Genomic DNA, 16,556 nt, shown 5'->3' with positions numbered 1-16,556 from the left:
TAGTTGTGTGGATGCAAATTTGAAATTTAGTGACCACTCCTCCATAGTAAGAGGTTCTCCGTGAATGAAGATATCTGATAATATTTTCTTTTCCTGTTTGAACAGAGAGGAAGCGAGGTCGGCAGACGTATACGAGGTACCAGACGCTGGAGCTGGAGAAGGAATTCCACTTCAACCGCTACCTGACCAGAAGGCGGAGGATCGAGATCGCCCACGCTCTGTGTCTAACAGAGAGACAGATCAAGATCTGGTTCCAGAACAGACGGATGAAGTGGAAGAAGGAGAATAAATCGAAACCTGAAGCTGGTCAAAACGGTGACGGAAATACAGGCTCGGACATAACACCACAAACCTCGCCACAATAAGGTCCTTCCCCGCGGCCACAAATTTCAAGGAGAAAAATATGTTAACCCTCCGCTACCTTAATTGAAATCAATTCTAGTTTATTTATAAATTTAGCCAAAATGAACAGTTTCTTTGTTTTTTCTCCTTTCGGGAGTTTAAATTAAAGTAACCCTAGAACATTAAAAAAAAATGACTTTCATTACAGTACGTGGAATATACATACACACATACAACTCTGCGACAAAGTTAAAAAATCTCTTTCGAACACCATATTTAGAGAATAAATTATTTAACAAAAATACTAATCACAGCGCATTTGTTTATATAGCGTAGTGTCATTGTTTCCGAAGTCACTTTACATTTCTGTTTATTCGAATTATCGCGCTCTCTTATTAACAAAATATTTCCATGACATTCGTTCAGACGTATTAAGTGCACAGTACTTCTTCCCTTAACACGTTTCAAAAGAATAGACCCCTTACTTTTTGGGCAGAAATTTATTTTTAAATCCCTGCCACTTTCTTGACATGTGGAACACATTACAGCAAAGATACGTAATTAAAAAGGAGCCGGTAAATATTTTTTTTCATATAGAAATTTAATCTCTCTTCTTTAAGTTAACTTGATGGAAAGACAATTAAGAATACAAATCCCCATTTGAAGAGTGGAGTTACGTGAAGTGCATTGAAGACGAATATTTTATTCCTAGTGAAGTGAGGAATTAATATAATAATAATCATAGATGAACATTAAACACGGCGTGCTGAACGAAAATAATATTTATCTCAGAAACATCGAATTCTTAAAAAAACGAATAAGAAAGAAACTTGACCGGATCTGTATACTATAGCATGTAACATGCCAAGTCCTGATGTTAAGTCCTCTTTGAATAAACAGTGGAAGATAATATACGTAAAATATGTGGAAGAAGAATTTCTGATGATAAATCTAGCCTATATACGTAAAATATCCCTCCAACTTTAATGTATTGAGAAATAAGATAAAAAAATGCCCAGAGCTACGTAAAAACACTTTTATATGTAAGACTTGGAGAACAATACGAGAACGTTATTGTTCCTAAAGAGGTCCTTTCAGTGCTTTACAAAACTCCTTTACAAAGTTTTGAGAATTCAAATGATTCAACAACGCTCTTTAAGAAATACAATCGCGATCTCACAGTTTAAGAAAAAATGTGCTTATTGGGTGTGCAAAGTGTTTAAAAATTCTCTCTTCTATCTCTCTTCAAGAATTAGTGCAATCAACAATTTATTAAAATATATATATTTAGAAGATTTTAGTGCCAACAGCAGTGAATTTTTTTCCACCCCTTCAACATCAATTCGGAAGTGTTTCCCCTTTGCAAAGTGTTTGAAAATGCATCTCTGATAACCCAGCTATACAAGAAGAAGTTTTCATCGAATGCAGCATTCAGCGCTCATCTTGCAACTTCACTTGAAGTGGATTACACATATATTTCAACTCCAACTTCACGGACCTAATTTTACGACTGCAAGTCAAACTTCCGGGAAATGTCACCAGCCACAGGATAAAGGTTAGTGTCGATAAGCTGTTGATAGATAATCTATGTTCTATATCAACCGGTGCCATTGATGACTAGTGATTTAATGACTCAGTGAATTGGTAGAAAGAACAATGAGAACTCTTAACTGTACACTTAAAACTGCTCATCTTTGACCCGGATAAAAATTTCGCCAAAGTTAGTTACAAAATGTCTGGTTGCATAATTTTATTATTAAAATTTTGAGAGAAAGGTACACTTCAAATTCAAAGGAAACGAGTACCAAGAAAAAATCAGCTTTAAAATCAACATTAGAATTCAACTAACATTGGTGAAATATTAGACGTAATAGGCTAAGACACAAATTCTTAAATGACTGTTAGCTTTTGAATTTGTGTTTTCTAAATGTAAAACGGTGGAACTGTTCACCAGCATTCTGTGTATTGACAAAGTGTGTGAATAAGTGCTTAAAGCAAGTGATGAAAATATGGATTAAAACTACACAGCAAGACAACGATAAAATGTATGTCTACATTTCAAATACGTAAATAAGGCATTGCATGCCATTAAAAAAATAATACAAGACTGTGAAAGACGGTTGTGTAAATCTGAAGGGAATGTGTTACTATTCCCAACAAATATTGAGGAGTGACTATATGAGGGTTTTCAAAAGAAATAACAGGAAGTTTTATGGTAAGACAGATTATTATTAAAGTTTAAAACATATTAAGAAGCGTGTAATAATGTTCATTGACACAATTACTATTGTTGGAAATTTTCTTCATTTAGAAATTCATATTGCCTACATAAATGTAATGTTAATATTACACGATTCTTAATCTGACGTCAGACTTAGAGTTGGTGAACGTTTTAAATATGGGGATAATTAGTACATAAAATTTCTCAAAACACTAAATCATCCTATTTATTTCTGTTTGCACAAATTTTGCTTCTGAAATGTCAGAATTTAAATAATATATTTAATTATAAATCAACATTTAAATACCGGTAACTTACGTATTCATAAAATGTTTTGTTTGAAAACGAGAAATTCTTATGTTCGATTATCTTTATACTACCCATTTAATTCATCAATTCGTGAGTCTAAAAAGAGTTTAATTGACTTTTAATAAAGTCATATTTAATGTGCAATGAGGTGGGAGATATTTTAGTTGTGAAATACTCTTTGCCACCTAAGGGAAGCATGATAGGCCTACATGTTCGATTACCCATAACGTCTGGTGGATGTTTTAATGAAAGATGAAGTTGCAGGACGGGGGATGGTATTCTTAATAATCGGTCCAGCACCCTTAAAGAGAGTGGAGAGTTGATTCTTGTTTTAATTTTTAACCGCGTTTATACCAAAGGTTATGTAGAAATATTTTTAAAATATTTTTCCCCTGTCATCTTCGTATTTCAAGCTCCAAAATCTGTACTTGTAATTATTTAGTAATTTATTACAAAAGAAAATAACTATGTCTAATTTTTGCACGAAAATTTTAGTTAAGACTTTCTGAATTGCTATTTACGTCCTAGAGTTGGTTACGTTCGAAAAGAGAAACTACTGAAAAAAAAAAAAACTACGATATTTAATTTAAAGTATATATGTGAGGTTTGACCAGGCCTAAAAGTGTTGAAAAATCCACGTCACTTGGTGTGAGCTTATGTTGTACCCCCAGTTACAATTTTCACATCTCCCCTATTATTACAGTTTAAAGGTAACAATGAAGATACTTATTGTTAACATGAAAATTAAATAAGAATTTAAGAAAAGCTATTTTGTATACCAGAAGCATCCACCCTTAATATAAACGCATACGTAAAGAAGTATTACTTAGAATATAAATTGTAGTTATGTTTTGTGCATACTTAATAGTAATTTTTGTCCAGTGAATTAATGGCACTTTGAAATTGAGCGGTCGAAATACGTAAGATGAAAAAATGCCCCCTTGCATCTCTTTGATATTAGAGTATTGTATACGCAACAGTTATTATAAAGATTGCAGTATAACTTATTTATAAGCCAATAAGAAATAAACAATTTTTTATTTTGTTTCGGAATTGTATAATGTGTATAGGTGACATTAGATGAATATTTTGTGCTGTGTTAAATATTGTATCTTTAATAACTAACATTTTATCTCGGGTTTGCGTTTAATCTTTAAATGTAAAACGCAGTTTCCCAGGTTAACTTTTATTTCTGTTCGTTTGAGATTTTTTTAAATACGTAAAAAAACTTAAGGGAAAAACAAAGTTATTGAAGAAGACCGGTATTTGAATACTGTAATATAGTAATTATTTAAAAGGCGAAACATCGGTCCTCTTCTAACATTGTTTTGTTTTTTAAATAAAGCAATTCTTCTTCGTCGTCTTTGTATAAAAGTATTTTTTCGGAAGGAAAGATTCTATATATAAATAATTTAGTGTCTTGTCGAATCTATATATACACTATGAAATAAAAAAGTACGTATAAATATATAAATATTAAATATAAATCGAATAAAACCTTATGGTTTTTTGCGCGCATTCGTATATTAAGAGAAAAACACATTCGATAAAAAAACATAAAAACACATGTTTTGTCACGTAAAAACTAAATAGTACATTTGTCCGTAGATAAGAACAGGAGTCATTGTAAAGTTTTCGTAGTACACATTATTGTCAGTGTGATTTTGTAGTAATTGTACAAAAAATAAATAAAAATATACGTTTACTTTGTAGCCGGGAGAACCATGGATTGAACTCCCGTGCGGTTGGGCGTACAGTTCCTCATACATAGTTCCGAGATACTCGGGCTTCTGAAATGTCGCGCGTGAGTGTACTAGGCTAAAATATTATTAACTACACAGACAAATACTAGAAGGTGAAGTTCTTAATGTGTATTCTCAGAAGTAAATAGGACCGACCGCCTAGAAAACATCTGAAGTTACTTATAATCTAGGTAACTGGTGTTAATATAATTATTTTTATTCAGGAAAGCTGATGCTAAAACTATTGAGTCTGAGAATTAACATTATAGATATTAATCACCGAAGATTTTCTTTCTAAATACTTGACAAAAAAAGTATTTACCGGTCATATACGTAACACAGGAGTTTAAAAAAATTCTACAGTTTTTTGGTACAATAGTTGAAATGAGTGTCCAAGACTGATCTGAAAGTCACACATGCAATTTTCACCTTATATACGTAAAACTTATGATAACAGATCTTACTTTTAATGGCTTTACGTAGGTTTGCATAGCGAAAAAGTTTCAAGTCCTTCCAGAAAGAAAACTTTGTAAAAAGTCCAAAATCAACCGGTTTTGTTAGGTCATTTCACTAAATATCTCAGAAATTGTTTGGCTTTATTTATACTTAAAATAACTGCGAAAAGTCTGCAGATATGGCTGATTATTTATAGGTGTGAATATATGTCCATGCTTTAATTATTTCTGCAAATATTTTTAAGTACGGTACGAGATATGCGTCGGAGCGACTTATGAAATAATAAAAATAAACGCCTATTATTTGATTTCAACGTAATTTTGAGTCAGTTCAGTTGACGAGGAAAACAAACCGAAACATATTATTTTCTTAATAAGAATCTGTATTTCAAAATAACAGTTCATATATTCACTAGAACCACTTAACAAAGATACAAATGTCCTGAAATGAATCCGTGTATCATTAAAATAAAATTTCTGTGGTACGAACTCCTGCAATGTCCATAAAAATGACCTGACTTGCGTCTTTCACATTGTGAACCATAGTATACGAAAAAGATAAATAAATTCTAGCCATACTAAGTTTTTTAAGTAGTTTTGTAAAAATTCCAGATAAGAAGGTGACGATTTCAAATTATCTCCTTTATTTTAAGGAAGAAATAAGGAGTAAATGCTGCAAAAAACAAAAACCAAATTATACGTATTGCATAGGCCTATTATATTTAAAACGAGTCAAGTCATTATTTGAGTCTAATCACATATACCCCACCCTCTCCTCCTCCCTTACCATCCCTCTCACACACATAGAAATCTATATACATATATAAAACATCATAGATGTTTATATATATAAAATAGGCTTAAATTATATTAGACATTGAAATACCTCATCATTTTTTCGTGATCTATTGTGTTTTTTTTAGTCTGACGTTTTTTGTCAAAGTGCAAATTTGAATTTCTTATTGGTAGCTGTACCTATATGTACTTGTAGTGTCCCTAATATACATAGTGTACTGTGAATCCTGTCCATATATAATGTGTTTGAAAACAAAAAAGGAAAACAATAAAAATTGTGGTTGAATATAATAACATTAGTAGTACTTTGAGTAATATAGTAAAGCACTAATTTTCCTAGCGTTGTATCAGGATTATAAACTAAGTATTAGGTAATATTCCTGTCATATTACTTTTATTTATAAACAATTTACTCCCCTCTGTGACGTGCGAGATAATTTATATACAGTACGATTAAATATATTATAAATTTATACTAATACCCACATATATTCAACATACATAATTACTTTTTTGGAAGATTTGACTGATCGTCATTATCTGCAGAAAACCGAATCTTAATTTAAAATACTTGAGATCACACTAAAACTAATTCTTAATTATTTATTAGAAATAAACAGTATAAGTCAAACGTTGGTGTGTTTTGTTAAATTAATTGTTATTTCTGATATAGATCTACATTTCATTAATTTTAAACTAAAATATAACAATATAGATAATAAAATTCTAAGAATTATGAGTTTTTAAAATTATCAAAATTATTTAAATAAATAGCTTAATATGTTTTAGAAACTTTATATTCCAAATTATATATTTTCCATTGCTATAGATTTATGAAAATAGAATAATATTGGTTTTTAGTGTAGCCTATATGTTTTGCTTCATCGCTAGGATAATTAGAACTTTATTATATTCGTAATTAATCCTAAACTAATTCCTGAAATCCTTAAAAGAATGAGCGAATTGAGATTTATCTGATGCGTAACAAAATTAAAACTAAATTTACGTAAATATAAATATCAGTGAAAGAGAAATGTAGTAGAATTGACGTTATAGTGTTTCGCGTTTCCTGTTTTTTTTATATTACAGACATTGACGTACTTTATAAAATATATACAGTAGGTCTGTCACTCAGAACTGACTGTTTAATAACTAAGAAATAAATTTTGTCGTTGAGTGAATCTGTAATCGTAACGTTATCATACGAATAATTTCGATCCGCTCAATCTTATTATATTTCCAAAATCATATCATAATAGACGTAAAGAGGTTCCCATATAATAAATCAGTAGATTTAAAATGGTAATAGGTATGGAGTTCCATTTAAATAACAATTAGGTTAAAAAATAATGGGGATGAAGATTTCAATTGTAAAGATAAATGGATTCAGAACGAGTGGGTTGGAGATCTCTATTAGATGACGGTTAGTTTCAAAATGAATGGAAATTAAGATTTTATATTATGTAAAGTGGATTCAGAATAAATTTATCTAGAGATTGATACTTGGTACACAATATATTAAAAATTATTGTAATAGAGATCTCCTTTTCATAGATGAGTAAGTGTAGTGTAATCTTAATGGAATTTTCTATTAGGGAGACAAGTAGATTCAGAATTTAATTTTTGCAATACTAAACCCAGAAGTCATACGGTTGATATTTCCGTTTTATACAAAAGTAGATTAGACATTAATGTGGTAGAGAATCTTATTGTATAAACTTACATTGATAGATCTAGAATGAATGATGATAATTTCTGTTTGACACACAAATAGATTTAAAATGAATGTGGTATAGAGTTTCATTCTTTATATTGATAGATCTAGGAATACTAGCCTACGAAAATTTTTGTTTGGCACACAAATAGATTTAAAATAATTGTGATGGAGATTCTTGTTTTTACATTCATATATCCAAAATAGATACTATGAAAACTTCCATTCAACACTGAAGTAGATTGAAAATGAATAGATGTAGAATACAGATTCTCATTTTATATATTGATAGATCCAGAATGCATGTGATGTAAACTTCCGTTTTACGGAGAAGTAAATTAAAAATGAATATATTGGAGACTTTCATTTTATATTTTGATAAATTCAAAATGACTGTGATGAAAACTTTCTGTTTCCCATAAGAGTAAAATGAATATCGTCCATGGTGTAGATTGTCATTTTATGTATTGATAGATCTAGAATGAATTTGATGAAAACAGCCGTTTTACACAGAACTAGATTAAAAATGAATATTGTGGAGATTTTACGTCTTGATAGATCCAGAATGAATGTGATGGAGATTTCGGTTTTATACACAACTAGGTTCAAATAAATATGGTGCAAGTTATTATTGTATATACTTGACAGATTCAGAATAAATGTGATGGAAACTTATTCTTTACACAGAAATGGATTGAAATGAATATAATGGAGATTTCATTGTATACACTGATAGCTTCAGAATGAATGTCATAAAATCTTCCTTTCTATACACAAGTAGATACAAAATTAATAAGGTGGGAATTCTTATTGTAGACCTATATACCGATAGATACAGAATGAATGTGACAACTTCAATTTTACGTAGGGGATACTCGGCTAATTCCGCAGTATTAAAAAGTAAATCTATCATATTTTTATCAAAATGTTTATTGAAAAATATTGTCAAGGTATGTAGACATGGACGAAACTTTTCATCACCAAATAAGATAAAGAGACCTATTAAAATGCAAATATATTTAGTTGTGTATGCATTATAGTTGAAAAAAGAACAACTCGGGTAGTTCCGCAACAGTGTGGATAAATCCGCAATAGGACCTGGCTAATTCCGCAGTAGTAAATAATTATGAAATTCTTAATGAAAGTAACATAAAAGGAACAATTTATATGTAACAATGCTCACTTTCTTCACAGCTGTGTAGCAAAACACAAAAAACAGCCAACTTTCGATGTTTCACTGTATTGTCGACAGAGGTGTCGATCAATATCCTTGATTTTTTCTATAGCACTGCAGAGGACATGCCACCTGTTGACAGCCTCTCAAAACTTACGTTCACGCTATTGTAAAGCCGCAGTAAAATCATATATGCACTACTGCAGAATTACCCGTACTGCGGAATTAGCCGAGTTACCCCTACATGCAGATTCAAAATGAATGTAGTAAAGATTATCATTTTATTAAATGATAAATTCAGAATTAATGTAACGGAATTTTCCGTAGATCCTGAATGAATGTGATGGAGATTTCCGTTTTATATACACGTAGATCAAAAATGAACATGGCGGAGATTTTACACTTTTAGATAGAACCAAGATGAATACGATGGATAGTCGGCCTTATTTCCTTTTTATAGAATAGTTCATTTAGAAGGATGGAGAATGGATTTAATTTTATAGAAGAATCGATTCAAAGTGAATAGATGAAGAGATTTCAATTTGTACAGAAAAATGTTAAAATAAGCAGGCACTGATGTTTAATCGTGTAGAAAAATTGAGAAGTAAAGTGCTATTGATTTTTCATTTTTATGAAGAAAATTATTAATAAAAGAAATCTTTATTTGAAAGGAATATGAAAGAACCTTAAAACTGCTGCCTACAAATTCCGTAAGTTATATAGCAGGCAGAGAGTTTGAGGTCATATTTAAAATTTACTGATATAGTCCTTGGAAAATTCTTTATCATATCAATTTTTCAGCATGGAATAATTTTGCTGTGTGGGAATTAAATAATCTTGTTTGAAGACAAGAGATTAAAAATATATTTAATGGTAATAAATCTATCTACTCTAATTTAATATCATTTAATATATATTTTAGCTTGCAATTTAATATGAAATCGTGAAATACTAAATTGTAAAATAGCTTGTATATAAAAGACTTCGCACCATATGGGACAGACTCGAATTCAAACAGAAGCTGTCAAGTTTGTTGTATAAAAGCGACTAGATGTTTTCTTCGAGCAGGCGAATTTTGTTTCTCTTACCCGTTTCAATATATATATATATATATATATATATATATATATATATATATATATATATATATATACTAATATTTAATTACTGTGCTTATTCACATGATCGTCTCTGAGTACAGACTGTAGTTTAAAATATGAGATAAGTAGAAAATATTGTCAATTATTAATAGACTATACAGTGACAAATAGTCAGGATATCGTTACAGATGTTGTAATAATTTCAATAGCTGCAAGGTGGAAGAGATGGCCAGTTTATTTTGACGATAAGTCTACTGTCTGAATTTTCCTTTCTTGCGCTGTGTGGGGTATTTCCTGTTTGAAGTTGCTTTCATGTAAATTCAAACATATGTCTCATCAAATGTCCAATTAAATTACACAGACTGATTGATAAGGAACATAAGAATTATATTACATGAAAATGAATGGAACGTTTTCGTATTTTATTAAACTTGTGATATTATTTACAGGAAAGCGAATAACATTTTTTTTTTTTTGTGAGAGGAGTATTTTTATTATTTACGTAAGCTCAAATAAATGTTAGAATTTCTTAACTTCGTTAAGCCAAAAATATAATTTGAAATATAATACAGCAAAGAGAAGAAACGGTATTGAAAATGTTAATAATGAATTGTTACTCACTTCCAATCCATGGGTTTCTTGTTGTCCAGCTTTAATGCTATAATTTCGCGCTTGTATATATTTAATGTTGCCTTCTCTAGTTAAGAGTTAGGACTGACGTGAAGTCTGCAGACGTGTATAAACCTCTCGATTAGCGAAGTGCATAAATTGTGTACGAGAATCTTGAGCGAATAAATTACTCCCCTTGTTTCACACGCCTACGAGAACTTCAGTAGAGTCAAATAATAAGCAATGTTGCAAAATAAATTATTTGGTCAGGACGTTCTGTTCTACTTGTTTAAATATTCAATATTGAATTAAGTTGTATCTGTTTTTAGTATATATATATATATATATATATATATATATAATAGTTCTCTTATTCTTTCAATATCCAGTAATTTCATCACTATATAATTTTATTCTAGATTTATAGCCTATATATATATATATATATATATATATATATATAACTTATATATATAGTGCTAGAATAAGAGAACTATTTACATGAAGCCATGTCTGAACGAGTATCAATTATTGATCAATAATAATTCACTTACTTACTTACTTACTTACTTACTTACTTACTGGCTTTTAAGGAACCCGGAGATTCATTGCCGCCCTCACATAAGCCCGCCATTGGTCCCTACCCTGAGCAAGATTAATCCATTCTCTATCATCATATCCCACCTCCCTCAAATCCATTTTAATATTATTCTCCCATCTACGTCTAGGCCTCCCCAAAGGTCTTTTCCCTCCGGCCTCCCAACTAACACTCTATATGCATTTCTGGATTCGCCCATACGTGCTACATACCCTGCCCATCTCAAACGTCTGGATTTAATGTTCCTAATTATGTCAGGTGAAGAATACAATGCGTGTAGTTCTGTGTTGTGTAACTTTCTCCATTCTCCTGTAACTTTATCCCTCTTAGCCCCAAACATTTTCCTAAGCACCTTATTCTCAAACACCCTTAACCTATGTTCCTCTCTCAAAGTGAGAGTCCAAGTTTCACAACCATAAAGAACAACCGGTAATATAACTGTTTTATAAATTCTAACTTTCAGATTTTTTGACAGCAGACTGGATGATAGAAGCTTAATTCTCTAATAATAATAATAATAATAATAATAATAATAATAATAATAATAATAATAATAATAATTTATAGAATACAAATACAGTAGTAGGATTAACGTAGCATATACTAAACATTACACTATTCCACTATTTAATACAATACGAAATAGGACTGTATATACAATACAACTTGACTGTATAATATACAGGGTGATTCACGAGGATCTACCTCCATTTAAGGAGCTTATTTCAGAAGACATTCTGAGCAAAAAATGTCATATAAACATGTGTCTTAATTTCAATATTTTAAGAGTTACACTAATTTGAAGTTGTTAGTAAAATACCTTTCTTCTTTAGTTTTAAGAGTAAAAGAATATTACAATTCCTTCCAGTGCGTCCTTCAGTAGACAGTTTCTTCATAGTCAATGACCCAGTTAATTTCTTTTTCTCTTCGTCATCAGTTTCAGCATTATTATTTCTTCATCCACTCTTTTCTAACACAGCTTCAGTTCTTACTTTGTCCATTTCACACCCTCCGCTCTTCTCCATATCCACATTTATTGTTCCAGAAATGAATTCATCACTGAACAACTATTGCCGTGTCATCATTCCATATTCTCTGAAGTGTCTGTAATTTTAAAGTGTAAGTTCAATTTTTGTGAACAGATTACTACAAAATAAGGTCTCAACCGTTGAGTTTTGAACCTTTAAAATTTACGATCCATAATTACTTTCTAAATTGGCGTGGATTGGAATGAGAGGAGGCTGTTCAGTAACCATTATATGAAACAACGAGTCAAAGTCAGGATAGGAAAATAAATGTCAAAAGGAAGTGAAATAGGGAGAGGAGTACGACAAGGATCCCCTTTATCACCTACCCTGTTCTACATCTACTTGGAAGATTTAGTAAAAAAATGTTTTCAGAACATAGGAGGAGTGATAGTAGGAGGAAGAAGAATAAAGTGTATGAGATTTGCTGAAGATATTGCGTTGTTAGCAAAAGAGGAGATTAGGCTAAGGGATATGCTTTCGGAGCTAAATGACAGCTGTGAGCAGTATGGATGAAGATGAATGCAAACAAGAAGAAGACCATGGTCATAGGGAAAAAAAAGTAAAAGAAGGTAAACTTGCGAATTCTAAATGAGGCAGTAGAGCAAGTGGACAGCTTCAAATACTTGGAATGTACTATAAGCAGTAACATGAGCTGCTGCTAGGAAGTCAAAAGGAGAATAACAATGACCAAGGAAGGTTTTAATAGAAAAAGGAGCATATTCTGCGGACCTCTGGAGAAATAACTAAGGAAGAGACTAGTGAAGTGCTTTGTGTGGAGTGTAGCATTATATGGGGATGAAACATGGACCATTACTACGAAGTGAGGTGAAGCGAAAAGAAGCATTTGAAATGTGGATAACTTATGGAGAAGGATAGATCGTGTGAAATGGATAGACAGAGTAAGAAACGACGCTGTGTTGGAAAGAGTGCATGAAGAAAGAATGATGCTGAAACTCATCAGAGAGAGGAAGAAGAATTGACTGGGTCACTGGTTGGAAGAAACTGCGAGTTCGTGGCAGAAGAAGATATCAGATGATAGACGACATTAAGATATATGGATCATAAGTTATGAGGAGACAAAGAGGAAGGCAGAAAATAAGAAAGACTAGAGAACGCTGGGTTTGCAGTGAAAGACCTGCGCTTGGGCAGAACACTATGAATGAATGAATCACTGCCTCGCTAATCGCCGATGGTTACTAATATTGCAGTTAAGTAGGCTAAACTCGTATACAAATATTGTTTTGTGACTGACGTTTGTCTTCAATTCTGAAGGGGTGGAGAGGATTGGAGGTTGAATAGGGTTCAAAGCGGTCAAATATTTAACTGTGGGAACAGTGAAAATCACGCAATCATGAGCTGTTTAATATGTACTCAACAGATCAATTGGTTGATTTGATCCGGGATACTTCTACGGGACCAAATATTAGCACAGACTGACACGAAATTCAAGGAAACGAGACATGAATTCTCTAATTACAGGATGTGATTGTCAAAAAAATTATAATCTATTGCATAGAACACATTAGCGATTAAATGTTGTTAATTTTTTATAATAGCCTATTTCTGTCTTTGTTAAGTGTAGTTTACATTTGAGAATTTAAGACTGTAACGGTCAACGAAACCAGAGTTATTTTCTTTTTATTTTTCTGGCGGTAAGCATCAATGCGATATACCAACACCATTTTTAGGTACAAATAAACATTTGAATTAGGATATGAGGTATAATTTTTGTCACGTGTGACTCGTCTCATCTGAAAAACACACCACAATATGGCAGTTCGTGGCGTATAGGCCTATCCTACATAGGCCTATTACATGGTAGCATACCAACTATTTATTTACCTATAAAAACGTAGTGTAATGAGCGTACTGAACAGACCTAAAAATTTATTATTTTCAGCTTAATGTTTCAAAACTAATTATTTTAATTGTTTTAATTTAATTGTAAATTATAACACGTTAGTAATATAGAATGATGATGATGATGGTATTGATGATGATTATTACTGTTATTATTATTATTTTTTATTTTTATTATTAGTATTAGGCTATCATTAGTTATGCATATACTAATGCATTTCTTATGTGTGATAGACCTATTAACTAATGCAGAGAAATAATCATGTCTTTGTTTATAAGAAAATCGAGCTAAGTTAGCCTACTAGAAATCTTCGTATTACAGTCTGTGATAGTTCCTATTGGATGTGCACACACAAATATATAGACGTAATTATTCTCTTTATTTTTCTACCTAGCCTATACACATTTCCAAGAATTTACATAGGTCTATACTGTAGGTCTATATAGGCTAACTTATAAATACATTATATCTTGTGAATTCTTGAGGATTTGACAATAGTTTTTTTCTCAAATTTAAGTGATGAAACGTAACAAAGCCAGCCGTTGTTTCTTTTCGTAATTAATCTGGTTTCAATTTTCGACAAACTCTAGAAGACTCTTGGAGAGTGAAAATGACCTTAGGCACGTTTTCCCCATAATTTATACATTGTTTTCTCCCTAGAATTCTTGTTTATTATTCACATGTGATCATGTTACCATCTCTGATAACTTTATTGTTTAAATAAATAGGGTCTATATAAATAAGAAAGCAAGTAAATAAATAAGTGAATAAGTAAATAAATAAATAAATAAATAAATAAGTACATAGGGGAGAGTCGGGTAGTATCGGACATGGGGTAATATCGGACAGTGAGTTTCTTTCATTTACCACACAGTGATAGTACCTGATTGACATGGCTACATTCCTGTGATGTCCCATAGAGAAACGTAACCATGTCATTCAGGTACTACCATATGGTGGTAGATGAAAGAAACGCACTGTCCGATATTACCCGATGTCCGATACTACCCGACTCTCCCCTACATAAAGAAATAAATAGTGAATAAATAAATAATAAATAAGTAAATAAATAGCCATACATAAATAATTATTTTACTTCGCTTCAAATACAGAAATTGTCTTCATAAGAGTATCTCGCTCCATAGTTTGAACAGCAGTTTTGTTCGAAAAATAACAAAATGTTGTAGTCGTGAAATTTGTTGTTATTGTATTTACCTCACTATTATTGTTGTATTAGATCATGTACTTGGAATTTAGAATCTTTTATTCACTTGGAAGCAATTGTAGGTCTAAAATAAAAAAACACCATTCAGTAGGCCTATGTAAAATAGTTACTTTCCGTTACAGCCTATTACTTTATTTTATAGGAATTCTATTGGAGTTGTAGCTTTGATTGCACATTAATTTTATAATTTGCTTTTCGATATTAAGTCTAATGATATAAAATGTTAATGTTTTTTATTTAAATCCTTTTTATGTGAGATTTAAGAACCTTCAATTCTAATATCGACCAAGTCACTATGGACTAGTTCTGAGAAACGTGAGATTACTTATGAAAATAATTTACTGTAAACTGCACACGGTATCATAATTTTAGCTATAGGCTACTGAAAAGCCGTATGCAAAGATCAGTTCTTGATTTTGACAAAAGTGTAAAGAATAATAATTGCTGCAAAACTTCGAGTAATTATTTGACCTCCATGACGAAGAGTTATTACAGCTGGATTCAAAATCAAACTTAAGGAAGAGTTAATAATTTTTTTTCTTATTTGGGGTTAGGCTTTTTTATTTTCGAGGATAATCTTAGAAATTTTAAATAAATAGGAATAATAAAAATAAATTTATGTCGTAAAACTAGATTGGATAATATAATAAAGTTTAAATAGGCCCTCAATGCTTATCTGGATTGGATAAGCTTTATATTGTCACAAAACAAAACTACTTTGGAGTAAAATGTAGTCACCTTTCTGCCATTTGGTTCGGAGACTTGAACCCAAACGTCATCCTAGTTAAAAATAATAAAAACAAATAAATTTTCAAGATTAATCTCTGACTAAAATTATCTAGTCACGTGTAGTGGTGGTAGTAGTAGTAGTAGTAGTAGTAGTAGTAGTAGTAGCAGTAGTAGCAGTATTTAATGCAATGACACTTTTCATCTGCAGAGGTAGCTATTCGGAATTGGAATTGAACCTGGCCACAAATTTTGTCTGAAAATCTTTATAAAATACATGGTTCTTTCATGTAACGTAAATCTATGACACGGGACCCACAGTATTGCTTCCCTCTCTCAGGAAGCCATGCTAAGAATTTTATTGCCCTTTAAAATTCATCGCTTTCGGCTGGGTTTGAACCGCGAGCCTCGGATCCAAATGCCAGTGCAGTAACCACTTGACCATATCAAGGTAGTCAACTTCACTGAGTTGTTTCTAGGAGTAAATAGATTACATTTCATTATATTGCAGTAGGCCGATATGGATCAAAATTAAAGGACTGTGTATTTAACGAATTTATTCATATAGAGTAACATAATGTAAATTATTTCTAAATTATAAACCTTCAGGAAAGAGGAAAATAGGATCTTCAAAGAAAACGATTTATGGCCTTAAAA

At 31.3% G+C, this 16,556-nt stretch overlaps 1 protein-coding gene across 2 annotated transcripts in view; it reads left to right on the top strand.

Annotated features, from left to right (window-relative positions):
- The window catches only part of LOC138694712 (homeotic protein antennapedia-like), a 1,006,890-nt gene extending 1,000,721 nt beyond the window's left edge, over positions 1–6,169 (top strand). For both annotated transcript variants that reach the window (XM_069818701.1, XM_069818702.1), the window contains one exon: positions 106–6,169. In XM_069818701.1, the coding sequence (XP_069674802.1) occupies positions 106–365 (260 nt within the window). In that variant the 3' untranslated portion in view covers positions 366–6,169. The remainder of the gene's footprint in view (positions 1–105) is intronic.
- The last annotated feature ends 10,387 nt before the right edge of the window (positions 6,170–16,556 follow it).

The sequence above is a fragment of the Periplaneta americana genome, chromosome 2 (genome assembly GCF_040183065.1).
Source record: "Periplaneta americana isolate PAMFEO1 chromosome 2, P.americana_PAMFEO1_priV1, whole genome shotgun sequence".
NCBI classification, from domain to species: domain Eukaryota; kingdom Metazoa; phylum Arthropoda; class Insecta; order Blattodea; family Blattidae; genus Periplaneta; species Periplaneta americana.
The sequence above is the reverse complement of the archived record's forward strand: the minus strand, read 5'-3'. Positions and strand labels throughout refer to the sequence as shown.